At 19.2% G+C, this 14,477-nt stretch overlaps 3 protein-coding genes across 3 annotated transcripts; 2 read left to right on the forward strand and 1 right to left on the reverse strand.

Moving 5' to 3' along the window:
• Positions 1–276: 276 nt before the first annotated feature.
• On the forward strand, positions 277–1,110 carry SRAE_X000103800 (Hypothetical protein; the record flags this gene model as incomplete). The annotated part of the gene is made up of 3 exons (XM_024648140.1): positions 277–438; positions 492–913; positions 963–1,110. 3 exons carry the CDS (start codon positions 277–279, stop codon positions 1,108–1,110), a joined length of 732 nt encoding a protein of 243 aa, XP_024498498.1.
• A 1,024-nt stretch (positions 1,111–2,134) lies between these two features.
• Positions 2,135–4,422, reverse strand: SRAE_X000103900 (Calcium-binding mitochondrial carrier protein Aralar1; the record flags this gene model as incomplete). Its single annotated transcript, XM_024648251.1, has 3 exons — positions 2,135–2,431; positions 2,486–4,273; positions 4,327–4,422. The coding sequence occupies 3 exons, from the start codon at positions 4,420–4,422 to the stop codon at positions 2,135–2,137; spliced, it is 2,181 nt and encodes a 726-aa protein (XP_024498499.1).
• A 6,939-nt stretch (positions 4,423–11,361) lies between these two features.
• On the forward strand, positions 11,362–13,350 carry SRAE_X000104000 (43 kDa receptor-associated protein of the synapse; the record flags this gene model as incomplete). The annotated part of the gene is made up of 4 exons (XM_024648362.1): positions 11,362–11,471; positions 11,562–11,827; positions 11,882–12,853; positions 12,938–13,350. The coding sequence occupies 4 exons, from the start codon at positions 11,362–11,364 to the stop codon at positions 13,348–13,350; spliced, it is 1,761 nt and encodes a 586-aa protein (XP_024498500.1).
• Positions 13,351–14,477: the final 1,127 nt, after the last annotated feature.

Below are 14,477 nucleotides of genomic sequence, written 5' to 3' on the forward strand. Positions count from 1 at the left end.
AAAATCATATATATTTTAACACTTCACTTAAATAATATAAAAGTTTATAGGATTTTATGATCATATATAATTTTTTTCTCATATTTTATTCTTCTAAATCATTTTTTTAACGAAAGATTATTGCTTGATTATGCTTCATAAATTTTAAATCTAGATATTTTATTTTATACGTAAAAAAAATGTTAAAATTTATTTTTATTTTTTTTTAGAAAATAATACTTTCACAATTTAAAGGGAGAATATTTTTGATTATAGTGTATTATTAAAAATTTTCAAATGTCAAAATTAGAGAATTCAATAATTGATGATAATTCTGGCAATGCCGGACTTGTTGTTTTTATAATAATTACAGCTATTGCTGGATTAATTATTTTTGCTATCATTATATTTTTATTAATATCTTCATCGAGGAGGAAACATTTTCAGAATAGAATGGCGGTAAGAAATTGTATTTTAAAAAATTTAAATTTTTATTTCTTTTTTTTTTTTAGAATATTCGAAGGTCTTTATCAAGTTCAATAAGATTTAGACAAAATCAAAATACAGCTCAGGTCAGTCCCGGTAATCAACAGAATATTATTATTGATAGTGCATATTTATCACCGGCACACATAATTGGTTTATCACCACCAAAATATGATAGTGCACCACCTTCATATGATGAAGTTGTAAATAATCAATCTGATCCAACACCACCATATTCACCAACAAGAGGAAGTAATAATATAGGTAGATCAACAGATACTCCAAGAGTACATAATTCTTCTACAAGAGAAGCTTTAACAATTTTTCCACGAGAAGAATTAGAAGAAAATCATCAAATAGTAGAAAATAATGCTAGCGCAGTAATTCAAGTCACAGAAATTGTGACAAACAATAAAACAAAATTACAAAAGAAAAATAATAAAGAAGAGTAAGGTTAATGAAATTGATAATTTTATGTTAAATTTTTTTTTTTATAGAAATATAAATACCAGAAATGACCAAAAATTTACAAATAATGATGCAAATAATTCTAAAAATAATAAGATAAATGTAAGAAAATCATCATTAGAAGTAATTGAAAGTAATGCAGAAATACCAAATCTTGAGAATGTTCAAATTTCATAGATCACATTTTACATAAAAACACATTATTATATGTTTCCAATAAAAAAAATCCACCTTATGAAAATTTTTTTGTTACATACATATCTTTGTCGCATATAAAGTTTATTTTACTTTCATATAACTTGTTCAAATAATATATTTTATCTTTAAACTTAAAAAAAAAATTTTTTTAAATATGATTAATTGTCTATAAATTTTTTGAATAGTGGTTAAATTTTTATTAAAAAAGTTTATAAGATATAAATATCTTATTTTTTAAATTGAAAACTCTGTATATTATATAAAATATTTATCTATTTTTTAACCACACCTTTTTGTAGTAATTTTAATTTTTAATTCTTAGAAATTTTTTATTATTTATATATGTACAACTTTGTTTAAGATGAGTCAATATATTTAACTTGAGTACAAATATTAGAAGAAGATAAAAGTCAACAGTTTGATATGAATTATAAATATATATCATTTATTGTAAAAATTATGTTAAAATAAATATACATTGATAAAAAGACAGCTAATATTATTGTAAAAAAAAGAAATTTAATTTGTATCATTAGTTTTTCCTTTACTGAAAACATGTTTTATGATTACTTTACACGTACAAAATTCAGAAGAAATAACAATTTTATATAATATGTCGTTATTTAATTGAAATACTATTTTTTTTTTGTTATTGTCAAATATAAACAATATCACTCTTGTGTTTTTAAAGTGTTTCTATAAATATATTATTTAATATTTGTTTATAATACAACAACTTATCAATGATATTTATTTATCTTTTTGAAATAAATAATCTATAAAATACATTTTAACAATAATAATTATCTAACTTCATTTTATTTAGGCAATATTTTTTTGTGGATGTTTAATTTTTGAATAAAATAATAGCAAAACTATAAAATTTTAGCATATGTAATAAAATAATTTGTTAAACTATAAAAAAAAATAATTTTTTTTCTAATTTTTTTATATAGCATATAAAAGTCGTTTTTTATTTGTTTAATAAATTGTTGATTACCTATTATTTTTTTACTTCGAATTTTGGAAGGAAAAGACCAAATTTATGCTCAATACCAGAAAATGTTGCAGCAGCTAAACGGTAACCACCAATATGATCTGGATTCATTGATTGTTCATCACGAAGTGTTGTATTAACAGGAACTTCAGAACCTGATGGCCTGTTTCCACCAAAATCAACATAAAATAATCTTTGTAATAATTCATATGTCAATAAGGTAACAGCAAATTGTGGACTAGATCTACAAACACGAGCACCAGTTCCTTTCCATAAAGCACTTTGACCTTCTTCTTTGATAATCTGAAAAATAGAAAAAAAAAAGAATAAAAAATAAAAAAAAATAAATAAAATAACCTTTTTAAAGCAATCTATTACACCATTGTAAGTTGTTTCACCAGCTTTAGCAGCTACTTGAAGTCTGGTTTTAATAACATCTGCTGGAGTAACTAAAGCAGCAGCAGGAACACCAGCTATAAAAGCAGAAGCAAATAAACTTCCAGGACTATTATGTCCCTGATCATCAGCAAGGTTTAATTTTGCATGAGCATAAGTAGGAAAATATATTGCAGAAAAAGGTATATCTCTCAAAAAACAGGCACGTGATCCTTTATAAAGACCAAAGAAACCTAAATCTTTTAAAACAGTAAATACATTAATCTTTTTAGCTGAATTAGGTATTTCTCCTGCAACTTGAAGACGAATTTTGACAATTTCTAATGGATTTGTAAAAACTACTTGACACCCACCACCACAACCACCAGCAATAATTTCACCATATAATGGTATATGACCACTATCAGTAAATTTATCACGAACAAAATCATTAACTGTCAATTTAATGGCTTTTTCTGGTGCAACACCAACAATTTGTGGTAATAAACCACGATATAAACCAAGGATACCTTCAAATTTTACGACTTTTTTAAAACAATCAAAACTATTTTTGTAGGCAACTTCTCCAACCATTCCAACATTACGTTGATTTTGCATTCTTGTTTTAACAAGATCAATTGGATATACAGCTGTGGCACCACAAGCACCAGCAACTGAACCCATGACAAAACGATACAAACTTTCTAAAGCTGCTGTACCTATACCTCTTTCTTCTTTATTTTCAACTACTTGATATGTGGCAAGTCTTGAAATATATGTAACACGTTTCAATCTTTCTGGATCAATTTTTTCTATATCATCAATTGATAATGTACCTCTACCAGGATGAGCAAGTTCAGCAAGATGATATAATATTTCAACTTCATATGGTGTTATTTGAGCATATGATTGTGTTGCTTGAAGAAATTCTTCTTTTGATACTTCTAATTGTAAATTACCACGAGCAAGTGATAAAAAAACTCTTTTAATAAGTTCCATTTTACATAATAATGAATTGAAAGCAGCATAAAAAGCATATCTAACTTTATGAGCACTACTATTACCAGATGCTACAGAGATAAGGTTATTGCGAACGAACTCTGTTAAAAGATGACCTTTAATAGTTGTCATAATAGTAAAAAAATCTTGTGATGATATAGATCCTTCACTACGTTTATCAAATTTCTTGAATGCTTGTATACCTTGTTCTTCATAAAAATCATGTAATAATTGACAAAATGGATGATATCCTAATTGTCTTTTTTTATCACTACCAAAATATCTTTTAATAAAATCACTATTAAAATCAAAATCAAGTTCAAGGAGAGGTGTTGTATGACGGATAATTTTTTCAAATTCATCACACGTTATACTTTCTGATGCATTATTATCAAATAATTCAAATGCTGTTAAATATAATGCATCAGGTTGACATAATGATGATTCAAAAGAACTAAATTCTTCAAATGATATTAAACCATCTTTACTGGTATCAGCTGCTGTTGCAAGAAGTCTAACAGTTTCTCTATTATAATTATTATCAGTATATAAACGCAAAAATTTTCTAATAAAATCATCTGCTGTCATATACTTTTTGTCATTTTTTACAACGGAAGCATATTTTTCAAAAATTTGATACAATTGATCTTGATTTGCTCTTGGTATTGTTGCACCAATAGCAGATGCATAATCAACAGCACATGAAACTTTTCTTATTGGCATGATATCTTCAATAACCTTTTGAACGAGACTTTTTTGTGGAAATATTTTCTATAATCAAATAAAAAATATTAATTATTTATTTTTTAAAACAAAAAAAAAACCTTTTTTGATTGTATTTCATTATCTATGTATGAATTGATTAAAGGTGTGTAAGTTGTTTCCCCAATTGGAGGATTGATTGTGTTAAAAATTTTCATAATAAATTATCACAATTTCTATAAAAAAAAGTAAATATTTTTTTCAAATAAATTTCAAATAATATAATTAATTAAATTTAAAAAAAAACAATTAATATTATAATTTTAAAAAGAAAAATGTAGTAAGTTAAGAAAATGAACATAAGAAAGAGTGAGAGAGAAATATGTTAAAGAGTCAAAAAAATACATCCTAATGGAAATTTTTTTATCTTCAAAATTTATGATTGTATATTTGTTTATCTATGTAAAAAAAATATTAAAAATGTATTAATTTTTTTTAAATATATAAATTAAGAATTAGAATAATTTATATACTACTATATGTATAGATATAATATTACATATAAAAAAATGATTTTTTTCTACAATACAATTTATATATATTAATATATATTTTCCTAATTCTAAAAAATTTCTTTAATTGTGTATTCATATTTTTTTATCACTTTTTAAAATAAAAATACTAAAAATTATAATTTTTTAAACATTTATTATAATAGTTACAATTAATATAAAATATTTTTTTAATAATTATATTTAATTATTATTATTGTTATTATTTTATATGATAAAATATGACTACAAATATATTTTGCCTTAAGTTATTTTAAGTAGTCTGAAGAGGAAGATAAAGAGTGAGATACTTTAACTCAATGAATAAAGAAAGCAAGTGATAATGCTTTTCTTATTAAATGGATGTTCAAGAAAAAAGATATTTTCTCTTTTGAATATCTACATATATACACATATAGAAATATTAGTGAAACAATATTATATGATAATGTAATCATTTTAAAATAAAATATATATGTGTGCCGATATATATTATATTTTTTCCTCAGAATCAAAAACAACAACAAAAAAAAAGTATATTGAATAAAAAAATTACATAATTAATATTTAAATTAAAAAAAACGTTTTAGTAATGTTTATTCAAATTAAAATAAAATAAATATAATTATGTTAATTATAAAATACTTTTTTTTAGTAAAAATTTGTTGAAAAAATATTATATAAATAAATATAAAGTGTAGAAATTAAAAAAATAAATATATTTGAGCCACTTAACAAATACCTTTAATATACCTTTTAAAAAATTATTATTTCTAAAACATATGCCTACATCAATAGTACATAAAAAAAAATTTTAACTTATTTTTAAATACTTTAAATTTTTTTACAACACGGGTAAATAAGTATGTAATAAATAATAATTAACATCAAATAAAAAATGAAAAATGATTTAAATGATAAATTATAGGAATTAAAATTGTCATTGTTTTAAAATTTTTATGGAAAAAATGTATGGATAAAAAATATCCATGTTTAGTCCTACAACGATAAATGTATTTCATGCTACCAATTTTCAATTAATAGGATTATTATTATTAAATAACTTTAATTATATGATTTATACATTATGTTAACTAATTTATTGATTTTTTTTAGAGGGTTGCGCCAAAATAATATGTTCATTGATAAAAATTTGCACATTCATTTTTTTATTTTTACTTTCTTAAGCATTGAATGTATGAAAAAAAGTAAAAAATAATTTATATGTAACTTAAAATTAAAAATTTGTATACTATATGACTTAAAGAATTAATAATATTATATATTTTTATTAAAATAATTTTTACTTATAATTTTTACATAATATAATACTTATTTTTGTTAAAACTAATTATAATGTATAAAAAAAATTATTGTTTAAAAAAATATATGAAAAATACAAATATACATAGCTTATGAATAAAAATAATTCAATTTTTCTTTTTATCAATAATTATATGACGTATGTATATAGTAAATTTGAAAAATTGCTTCTATTCGTAAAATATATAAATGTTTATAATGTTGAAAAGAGTAAACGTAAATGATATATTATAACTCTTATACAACTTTTATTTTGTGTAGGTTGATAATATAAAAAATTTGATAAATATGTATGTAAATATTGATAAATTAATTATTTTTTCACTAAAAATAATATAGTTAAAATAAATTAAAAAAAAAAGTTTTTTTATTATTATTTAGTTATAAGGTTATATATTAATAAAATATAAAATATTTTTTTTAATATACTTTATAATGTAGAAGTACTGTATTGTTATATCTATCATAAAAATATTTTATAATATATTTTTAAGTAACAATGATTTAAATATACATAAATCTTTATACGTTAAAAAAATCATTTGACATTTGAAATATTTAAGAATGAGGAAGGTAAAATAAATGAAAAAGAAGAACATTTTTCTTCAAAATTACGGGTTTAATATTATTATTTCTTTTTTTTTTTGTTAAAGAATAAATAAAATTATTTGAGATAGATTATATGTAAAATAATGAAATAGAGGATATAAATCTTTTAAAATTTTTTAAAAATTTCTTTATATTATAAAGAAGCATTAAAGATTATCAATAAAAGCATCAATTTGTATATAAGTTAACACATAATTTATAAATTTTTTTTTAAAATTCTTTTTTTTAAAAAAGTTTACCTATGCATTGTAAAGTTCAAAAAAAATTATAACAAAGTAATAGAATAAAAATATATATTAATTGTCATATTAGTAAAAAAAAAAATATTTTTTTTCTTTAAACAAAGTTAATATGTTAAAATCAATACATTATCATGTTTTTAAAAAATTGTTCTTTTTTTTACAACAGGAAATAAACAAAAAAGTATTAATTATTTGATTCCATTGTAATATTTACATATAGTCCTTGAAAATAATGATTAATTACGTTTTAAGTATAAATAATCAAAAATAAAAATTAGTGAATACTTTTATTTCGTATTATTTAAGATCATGTCAATAAAATTTCTTGTTACAATGTCATTGTTCTTAATTTTATTTAATTCCAAATTTTGTAAAATATTTATTTTGTCTTATTTCGATATTTTACTTCTTAAAATAATCATTGTAAAAAGACTAAAAAAAAAAGTAGTAAAATTTTGTTTAAAAAACATAAAACAAAATAAATTTAAATATCATTAATGGTAATTTTTAAAATAAATATTACAACAAACAATAATTATTTTCACATCTTTTTATAAATAATATTCTTTTAAATATTATTTAGTAAAGTAAAATAATATTACTATATAATTTTTTTTATTATGTAATAATATAAAAAAAAAGTTTAAAAAAATATATTTTATTATGATTTATTTGATAGATTGGCATTTGACAAGTTATACATGTTTCTCATATCAAATATTCATCACTACATATTTACCTACAAATTACTACATCTAGAAAAATATATTATAATTTTTCAAAAATTTCTTAATATTTTTATAAAATGATGTTACCTATCAACTATTGAGGTTGATTTATAAATATTATCTATATATTATATATATATAATCATTATAAAAAGACGGTTTATCAATCTCTTCCATTTAATGCGAAAAAATCAACACTATTTTTACTTTTAGATCAAAAGTTATTATATCATCATTAAATTATCGTTGATAATTATATCATTTATTTTATATAAAAATTTTTCTCAATATTTATCATTTTAAAACAAAAAGAATCTACAAATAAAAATATATCTTATTTATTCATCTTAAATTTTTAACACTATCAATAGTAGATAAAATAATAAAGGCGTTTTATTGAGTAATTATAATTATTATTTTGTCTAAAACAATATCCTTATTATAATTATTATTTTTTTTATATTATCTAACTTTTTTATTAAAATGTTTTAAAAAATTTAACAAAAAAATATTTCGAGTATTTTTTTTTGTTTGTTGATATATTTAGCATTAGTATTTTTAAAATATATATAACAATAAAAAAAAGTTTTTTTTTGTTGTAAAATTAAGTTTTAATAAAAATATAGTAAATTTTTTTTTAAGAATAAAAATGAATAAATAGAATTTTTTTTATTAAATATTTATAAACCAAAAATTGTAACAAAAATTGAAGAGTCACAAAAAATGTAATATTAAAATTTAATAAAAATGTATAACTACTTTACTGCGGGTGGCAAAATATGTTTATATTTATATGTGGTTACTTATTTTGTTAAGAAAATCTATATGAAGTGATAAAAAAAATGATGTATTTATAAAATATATAATTTTTACCATTTTATAACTATTATTTTTAAACTTTTTTTTTTTATTTATATACATATTCTTTTTTTTTTTTTTGATAGCATAATATAAAAAAATAGATTTCATTATTATACAATATGTATAATTATTATTGTAATATTACTTTTTTGATTATTAAATATATAATTATTAGTTTAATATGTAAAATTTAATTCATAAAAAAAGCATTTTTATATATTATAAAATATAATAGTTTAAAATTTTTTATTTAATATATTTTATAAATATATCTACTGTACCTTAGTGATTTATTTTTTAGAAAATAAAAGTAAATAAATATAGAAATTATACTTTATTTATTAAATTACTAAAATGTACTTTTTGTAAGAAAGATATTTATAAATTCATTTCCGTTACTTTCAATTTTCTTTATGGTGAAAAAAGATAAAACTTTTCAAATATATAAAATAAATTAGTGAACCCAAAATAAAAAAAAAGGATTCTATATATTTGGATGGTTGATTATAAAAAATTATCTTTTAACACTATAAATATAATTTTATTAAGATGTAATTTATTATTAAATTATATTCGGTTATATCATAAATTATTTTTAATATTAAAATTAAATATTTCTAAATAATAATATTAAATTTATTCAAGTACTATAAGATTTTATTATTATATTAAATAATAAATAAATATATATATATATATAAACTTTTAAAAATGTATCTAAAAGAATGTTAAAAATGATTTATTATTAATATATAAAAAGGGTCATCTCATTTCTCTTATAATTTTAAATTTTTATTTCTTCTTTCATTCTGAAATGCCTTTGATGATAGTGACAAACAAAATTTGGACATATAAAAGTCTTTAATTATTCTTTAAATAATTTCAATTAAAGTAAAGACAATTTAATTTTACAGTAGAATATTATTCACTTTTTTTTTATTACCAAAAATATAAAATTACTTTTATTTAATTGATAATATGTTAAAATAAATTTAAAAGTAACATTTTTTCATATATAAATTGATAAATATTTATATAAAGAAACTTTTAATCAGTTTTACTATTTAAATAATATTTTTTATTAAATCAATTATTATCTATTTAGAAAAAATAAATTTAAAAGAAACAAAGTATATTTAAAAAGTTTTATAAAAAAAATGTATACATTTTTTTGATAGCTAGTTTAATGTTAAAAAAGAAATAAAACTTTCTTATATATCTATCTCATAATGTTTCTATGTTATTTTTTTTAGTAAAAATAGATATTTTTGTGTATATTTAATATAATTTTTTTTAAATAATAGAGATATGATAAAATATTTTAAATTATTCAATGGTAAAATAAATGTTTTAAAATTATTTATAAAAAAAATTGATAGATAACAAATATATTATTTGACAAAAAATATTTATTTATCTCTATCACCCTCTCCTTTCATCATTCCCTCACTCTTTTTTTTTACTTCATAAATCTATCTCTCTTATGTATTATACATTTCCTTTATATATTACCAAAGATGTCTTAAGTATATAGAATGATAACACGTCTAGAAAGATAATTTCTTTTAAATAAAATTAACTTTTTAATTTTTTTTTTCTTCTTCTACTACAAATTTTAAAGATTATTTTATCTCCAATTATAAACCATGACCAATGATAAAAATATTAATGGAAGAAAGATAGATAAAAATTTTTGGACTTATCACAACTATAATTTGATAAATATTTTCTATTCTTATTTTTGGTTTATTTTTCTTTACAAATAAAAACTATTATTTTTGTCAAAATAATATATATATACATATATATATTATCAAAGTATAATTTATATTTTTATGATTAACATTAATAATATAATATATTATTTTAATGGTTATTTAAAAGTAATAGTAATTTTAGAAATAAAAAAAAAGTAAATTTTCTTTTTATATTTTAAAATTTATTTCTTTATAGTATAAAATAATATATATTATCATATACAATATATTATCTTTTTCTATAAGTGTCTCATTTCCATTATTTTAATCACAAAGTAGTACATTAAACTTATATTTATTTGATTTGTTCTAATATTTAAAATATATATTTGTGATAAATTATAAAGAAATAATTGACTCACATTTTATGCAGAAGGGTTTTTCATTCTCATTTTGATTATAAAAGATATAAAGATATATAAAAGAGATCCTAATAATAATTAAATAAAATATAAAAATGTTTAAAATAACTTTAAAAATTTTTGGAATTGATTTTTATTGATAAATATATATATATATATATATTTTTTTTATTTATCTTTGATATAAAACTAATTGTTTTCTTTTATTGTATTTTATTTCGTTTTTTACTTTTAAGTATTTATTTATTAATTTATTTTTTTTTAAATATAATTATATTTTAGTTTTTCTTATTATTTTTCTTTCTCAAACTAAATTATTTTGTCTGGTACACTAATTTTTTTAAACAAATTATGATTTGTTAGTTATAAAAGCTTTTCAAATAACTATTTATATATAGAAAAAAAAGTAATTAGTTTGAAGAAGATATTATTTGCCATTTTTATACTATACTACACAAAATACAATTTTACTTTATTCCTTCTATACTATAAATATATTATTATCATCAAACTACAATTAACAATAAAAAAACAAATCTTTTCTTTTATCTATTTTTCTAATACATTAATAAAATAAAGAAATCTATATATATATATACATACATTATATTTCCATCCATGGGAATCAGTGTATTTTATCAACAAAAATTATTAAAAATATTAAATATCAAGAATAGGAATAAACTTTTATTTAGAAAATCATTTTTCAAAAATAGGAAAACAGATGGGGCAAAGATTTGCCAAGCATCTTATGTATTCTGGTGTAAAACGGTACCATCAACGAAGTCACTTATCTGCTATCAACAAATGGCAAACTGCACTTAGAAGATTAAGGTACAATAAAATAATTTATTATCTTATTAATATAATTACATATTAATATTTTTAAATTATTAATTACTAATTTTATTTTATCTTTTTTAGAGATGATGAAGATAGATTTATAACATTAGGTTATTTAGCACAGGCATTTTGTGATTTATGTGATTATGGACAAATGTTACATTATGCTTTATTGCAAATGGAATTAGCTAATTCTAGACAAGATGATTATATGAAATCTGAGGCATATCTTAATTTATCTAAGGCGTATGAAAAATTAGCTGATTTTCCAAAATCAATAAATTATGGAAAAGCGAGTCTTCAACATCCTAGTATAGATCCAAGAACACCAGGATATGCATATTTATGTAAGAATAAATATATATATATTTTTTTTTATTTTTAAATTAATTTTTTTTTAGCTATAGCAACATCGTATATTAATTCTAGTCAATTTCAATTAGCATTAAGTTCTTTTGAACAAGCAATGAATATTGCAAATCAAACAGGAGATAAATTATTAGAACTTCAAGTATGTATTGGTTTAGGATCATTATTTACAATACTAAGAGATTTATCTAAAGCATTATTATTTTTACAAAATTCACTTCAAATTTTACAATCAATTACTGTTGATCATCTTCATGCAAAATATAAATGTGTTATCTTATATTATTTATCAATTGTTATGAAATTAAAAGGAAAATTAATAAATGCTAGAGAAGCATGTGAAGAAGGTTTACGACTTGCATCAGAAACAAATAATAGGGCAATATATGGGAGATGTCTTTGTAGTATAGCTGATATTTTTAGAGAATTAGGTGAATCTGAGACAATGGAAACAATAACAAAATCATGGGCACGTTATGAATCAGCATATAGGTTAATGAATAAAATTAATGATAAAATGGGTGAAGTTATTGTTTTGAGTAGTATAGCTAAATCAGCTTCTGAATCACGATCTCATTATGCTGGTCAATGTGAGTGTCAAGCAATACAATTAAATAAAAAATGTTTAGAAATTGCTAAAAGTATTGGATGTAAACATGCCATGATGAAATGTCATATGCGTTTACAAGAATTATATCAACAATTATCAGATGAGGATAGTGAAGAAAATTGTAAACATTGTATAACATCATTAAGTCAAGAAATGGAATTATTTTGTAATTTTTGTGGGCAACGTTTTGGTATCAAAAATGAATCTTTAAGAGCTTTACGTTGTTCACATATATTTCATGAAAACTGTCTTCATATCTATTTATCACAACAATCAGAACAAACATGTCCCAAATGTCAATGTAAAGCAATTCTTAATGATAATATAAGTACACAAACTAGTTCAATAACTTCCTCTTCACCAATTGATCGTAATAAAAATACTCTTAATTTTAGTAAGTTTAATCTATTTTTTTTTTTTTGATTTTAGATTAATATAAATAAAAAAGTTATAATATTTTTAATTATTTTATTTTAAGGTCGTTATATGAAGCAAAAAAGATCTTCAAGCAGTTTGGATGAGACATCAATAAATATGCGAATAAAAAATATAAAATTACCTTTACAAGGCTACCAAGAAGATATTTTAAATGAATTACCACCAGTTCCTGATGAATTGTTGTTTAAAAATAACTGTAAACAACATACACCAACAACATTAATTCCAATTCAAGGAATATCATTAGCAACAATTGATGAATCTAATAAATATAGTAAATCAAATAAACCAATAGTTTTACCATTAACACGCCGAGTAAATCGATCTCTACATGTTGATGGATCATTAGAACATTATGAAACATCTAATAATTTATCAAAAATAAATCCTTCTGTTAATATTAATGAAAAAAAACCTAAAATTATTCACAAACAATCACCAACAGAACTTTAAAAAAATATTTTTTTTAAATTCAAAAAAAAAAGTACATATATAAAATCAACAAAAAAAGAATGCGCAAATTTGAATTTAATATTGAAGCAATTTATCATCAATTACTTTCAAAAAAAAATTATAGTAAAAAAAAAATAATAATCTTTATTATTTTTTTTCCTATCATATTAAGATGATTAAATGTTTTCCAATAAACAAAAAATGGATCTCAAAAGAATGTCTTTAAATAGAATGATATATATACTTGCATATATATGAGCATATTTCGATACATAATAAATAATAATTTAATATTAAAAAAAATATATATAAACATAAATAAAATTTTTTTTTTAAATTTACTTTATAAAAATTTGAAAAGTAATTTAATTTATCATTTTATAACCTTCATTTTAAAAATTTATCAAAATTCTTTATTAAAATTAAGAAATTTGATTGTTTAACTTGAAATAACAATTATTCAACCATTTTAAATAATATTATAATTTGATTACCCAGTTGAATGATATTCTCAAGTAGAAATAATTTACTCTAATTTTTCTTTACCTATCTTATACTTAAAAATTAAAAATACATTTAAATTAATAATCATGATTCTAAAGAATAAGAGAATAAATTATAAAAAAAAAAATTTTTTTTAATATAACAAGTATATTTTAAATGGTAAAAAAATATATATTTTGTTTCTCTTCTTATATACTATATAAATAAATAAATTATTTAATAAATTATTCTAAAAACATTTATTTGATTAGTGATAAATTATATATAACCGTATAATATTATTCATTAATTAATTTGGAAGGTTAAGTAAAATTGAAAAAGTTTTGTACATATATCAATATATTTTACATAATAAAAGAAGAAATTATAAATTTTTCTAATTATAATCAAAATAAAAATAATTAAATAAAAATATTTTAAATAGTGATAATTAAAATGGTAAATCAATTTAATTTTAACAAGTACCTTCTTAAATTATTTACATTTTAACTATTTTATTTTATTATCCATATTTATTGATATAATTTAAAATTAATTATTTAAAATTTTATAATACAGAAATTTTTTTTTACTAAAATATAATTATTAATTCGTTATTATTATTAATTATATATATAAAATTG

Source organism: Strongyloides ratti, scaffold srae_chrx_scaffold0000002, assembly GCF_001040885.1.
Source record: "Strongyloides ratti genome assembly S_ratti_ED321, scaffold srae_chrx_scaffold0000002".
NCBI classification, from domain to species: Eukaryota; Metazoa; Nematoda; class Chromadorea; order Rhabditida; family Strongyloididae; genus Strongyloides; species Strongyloides ratti.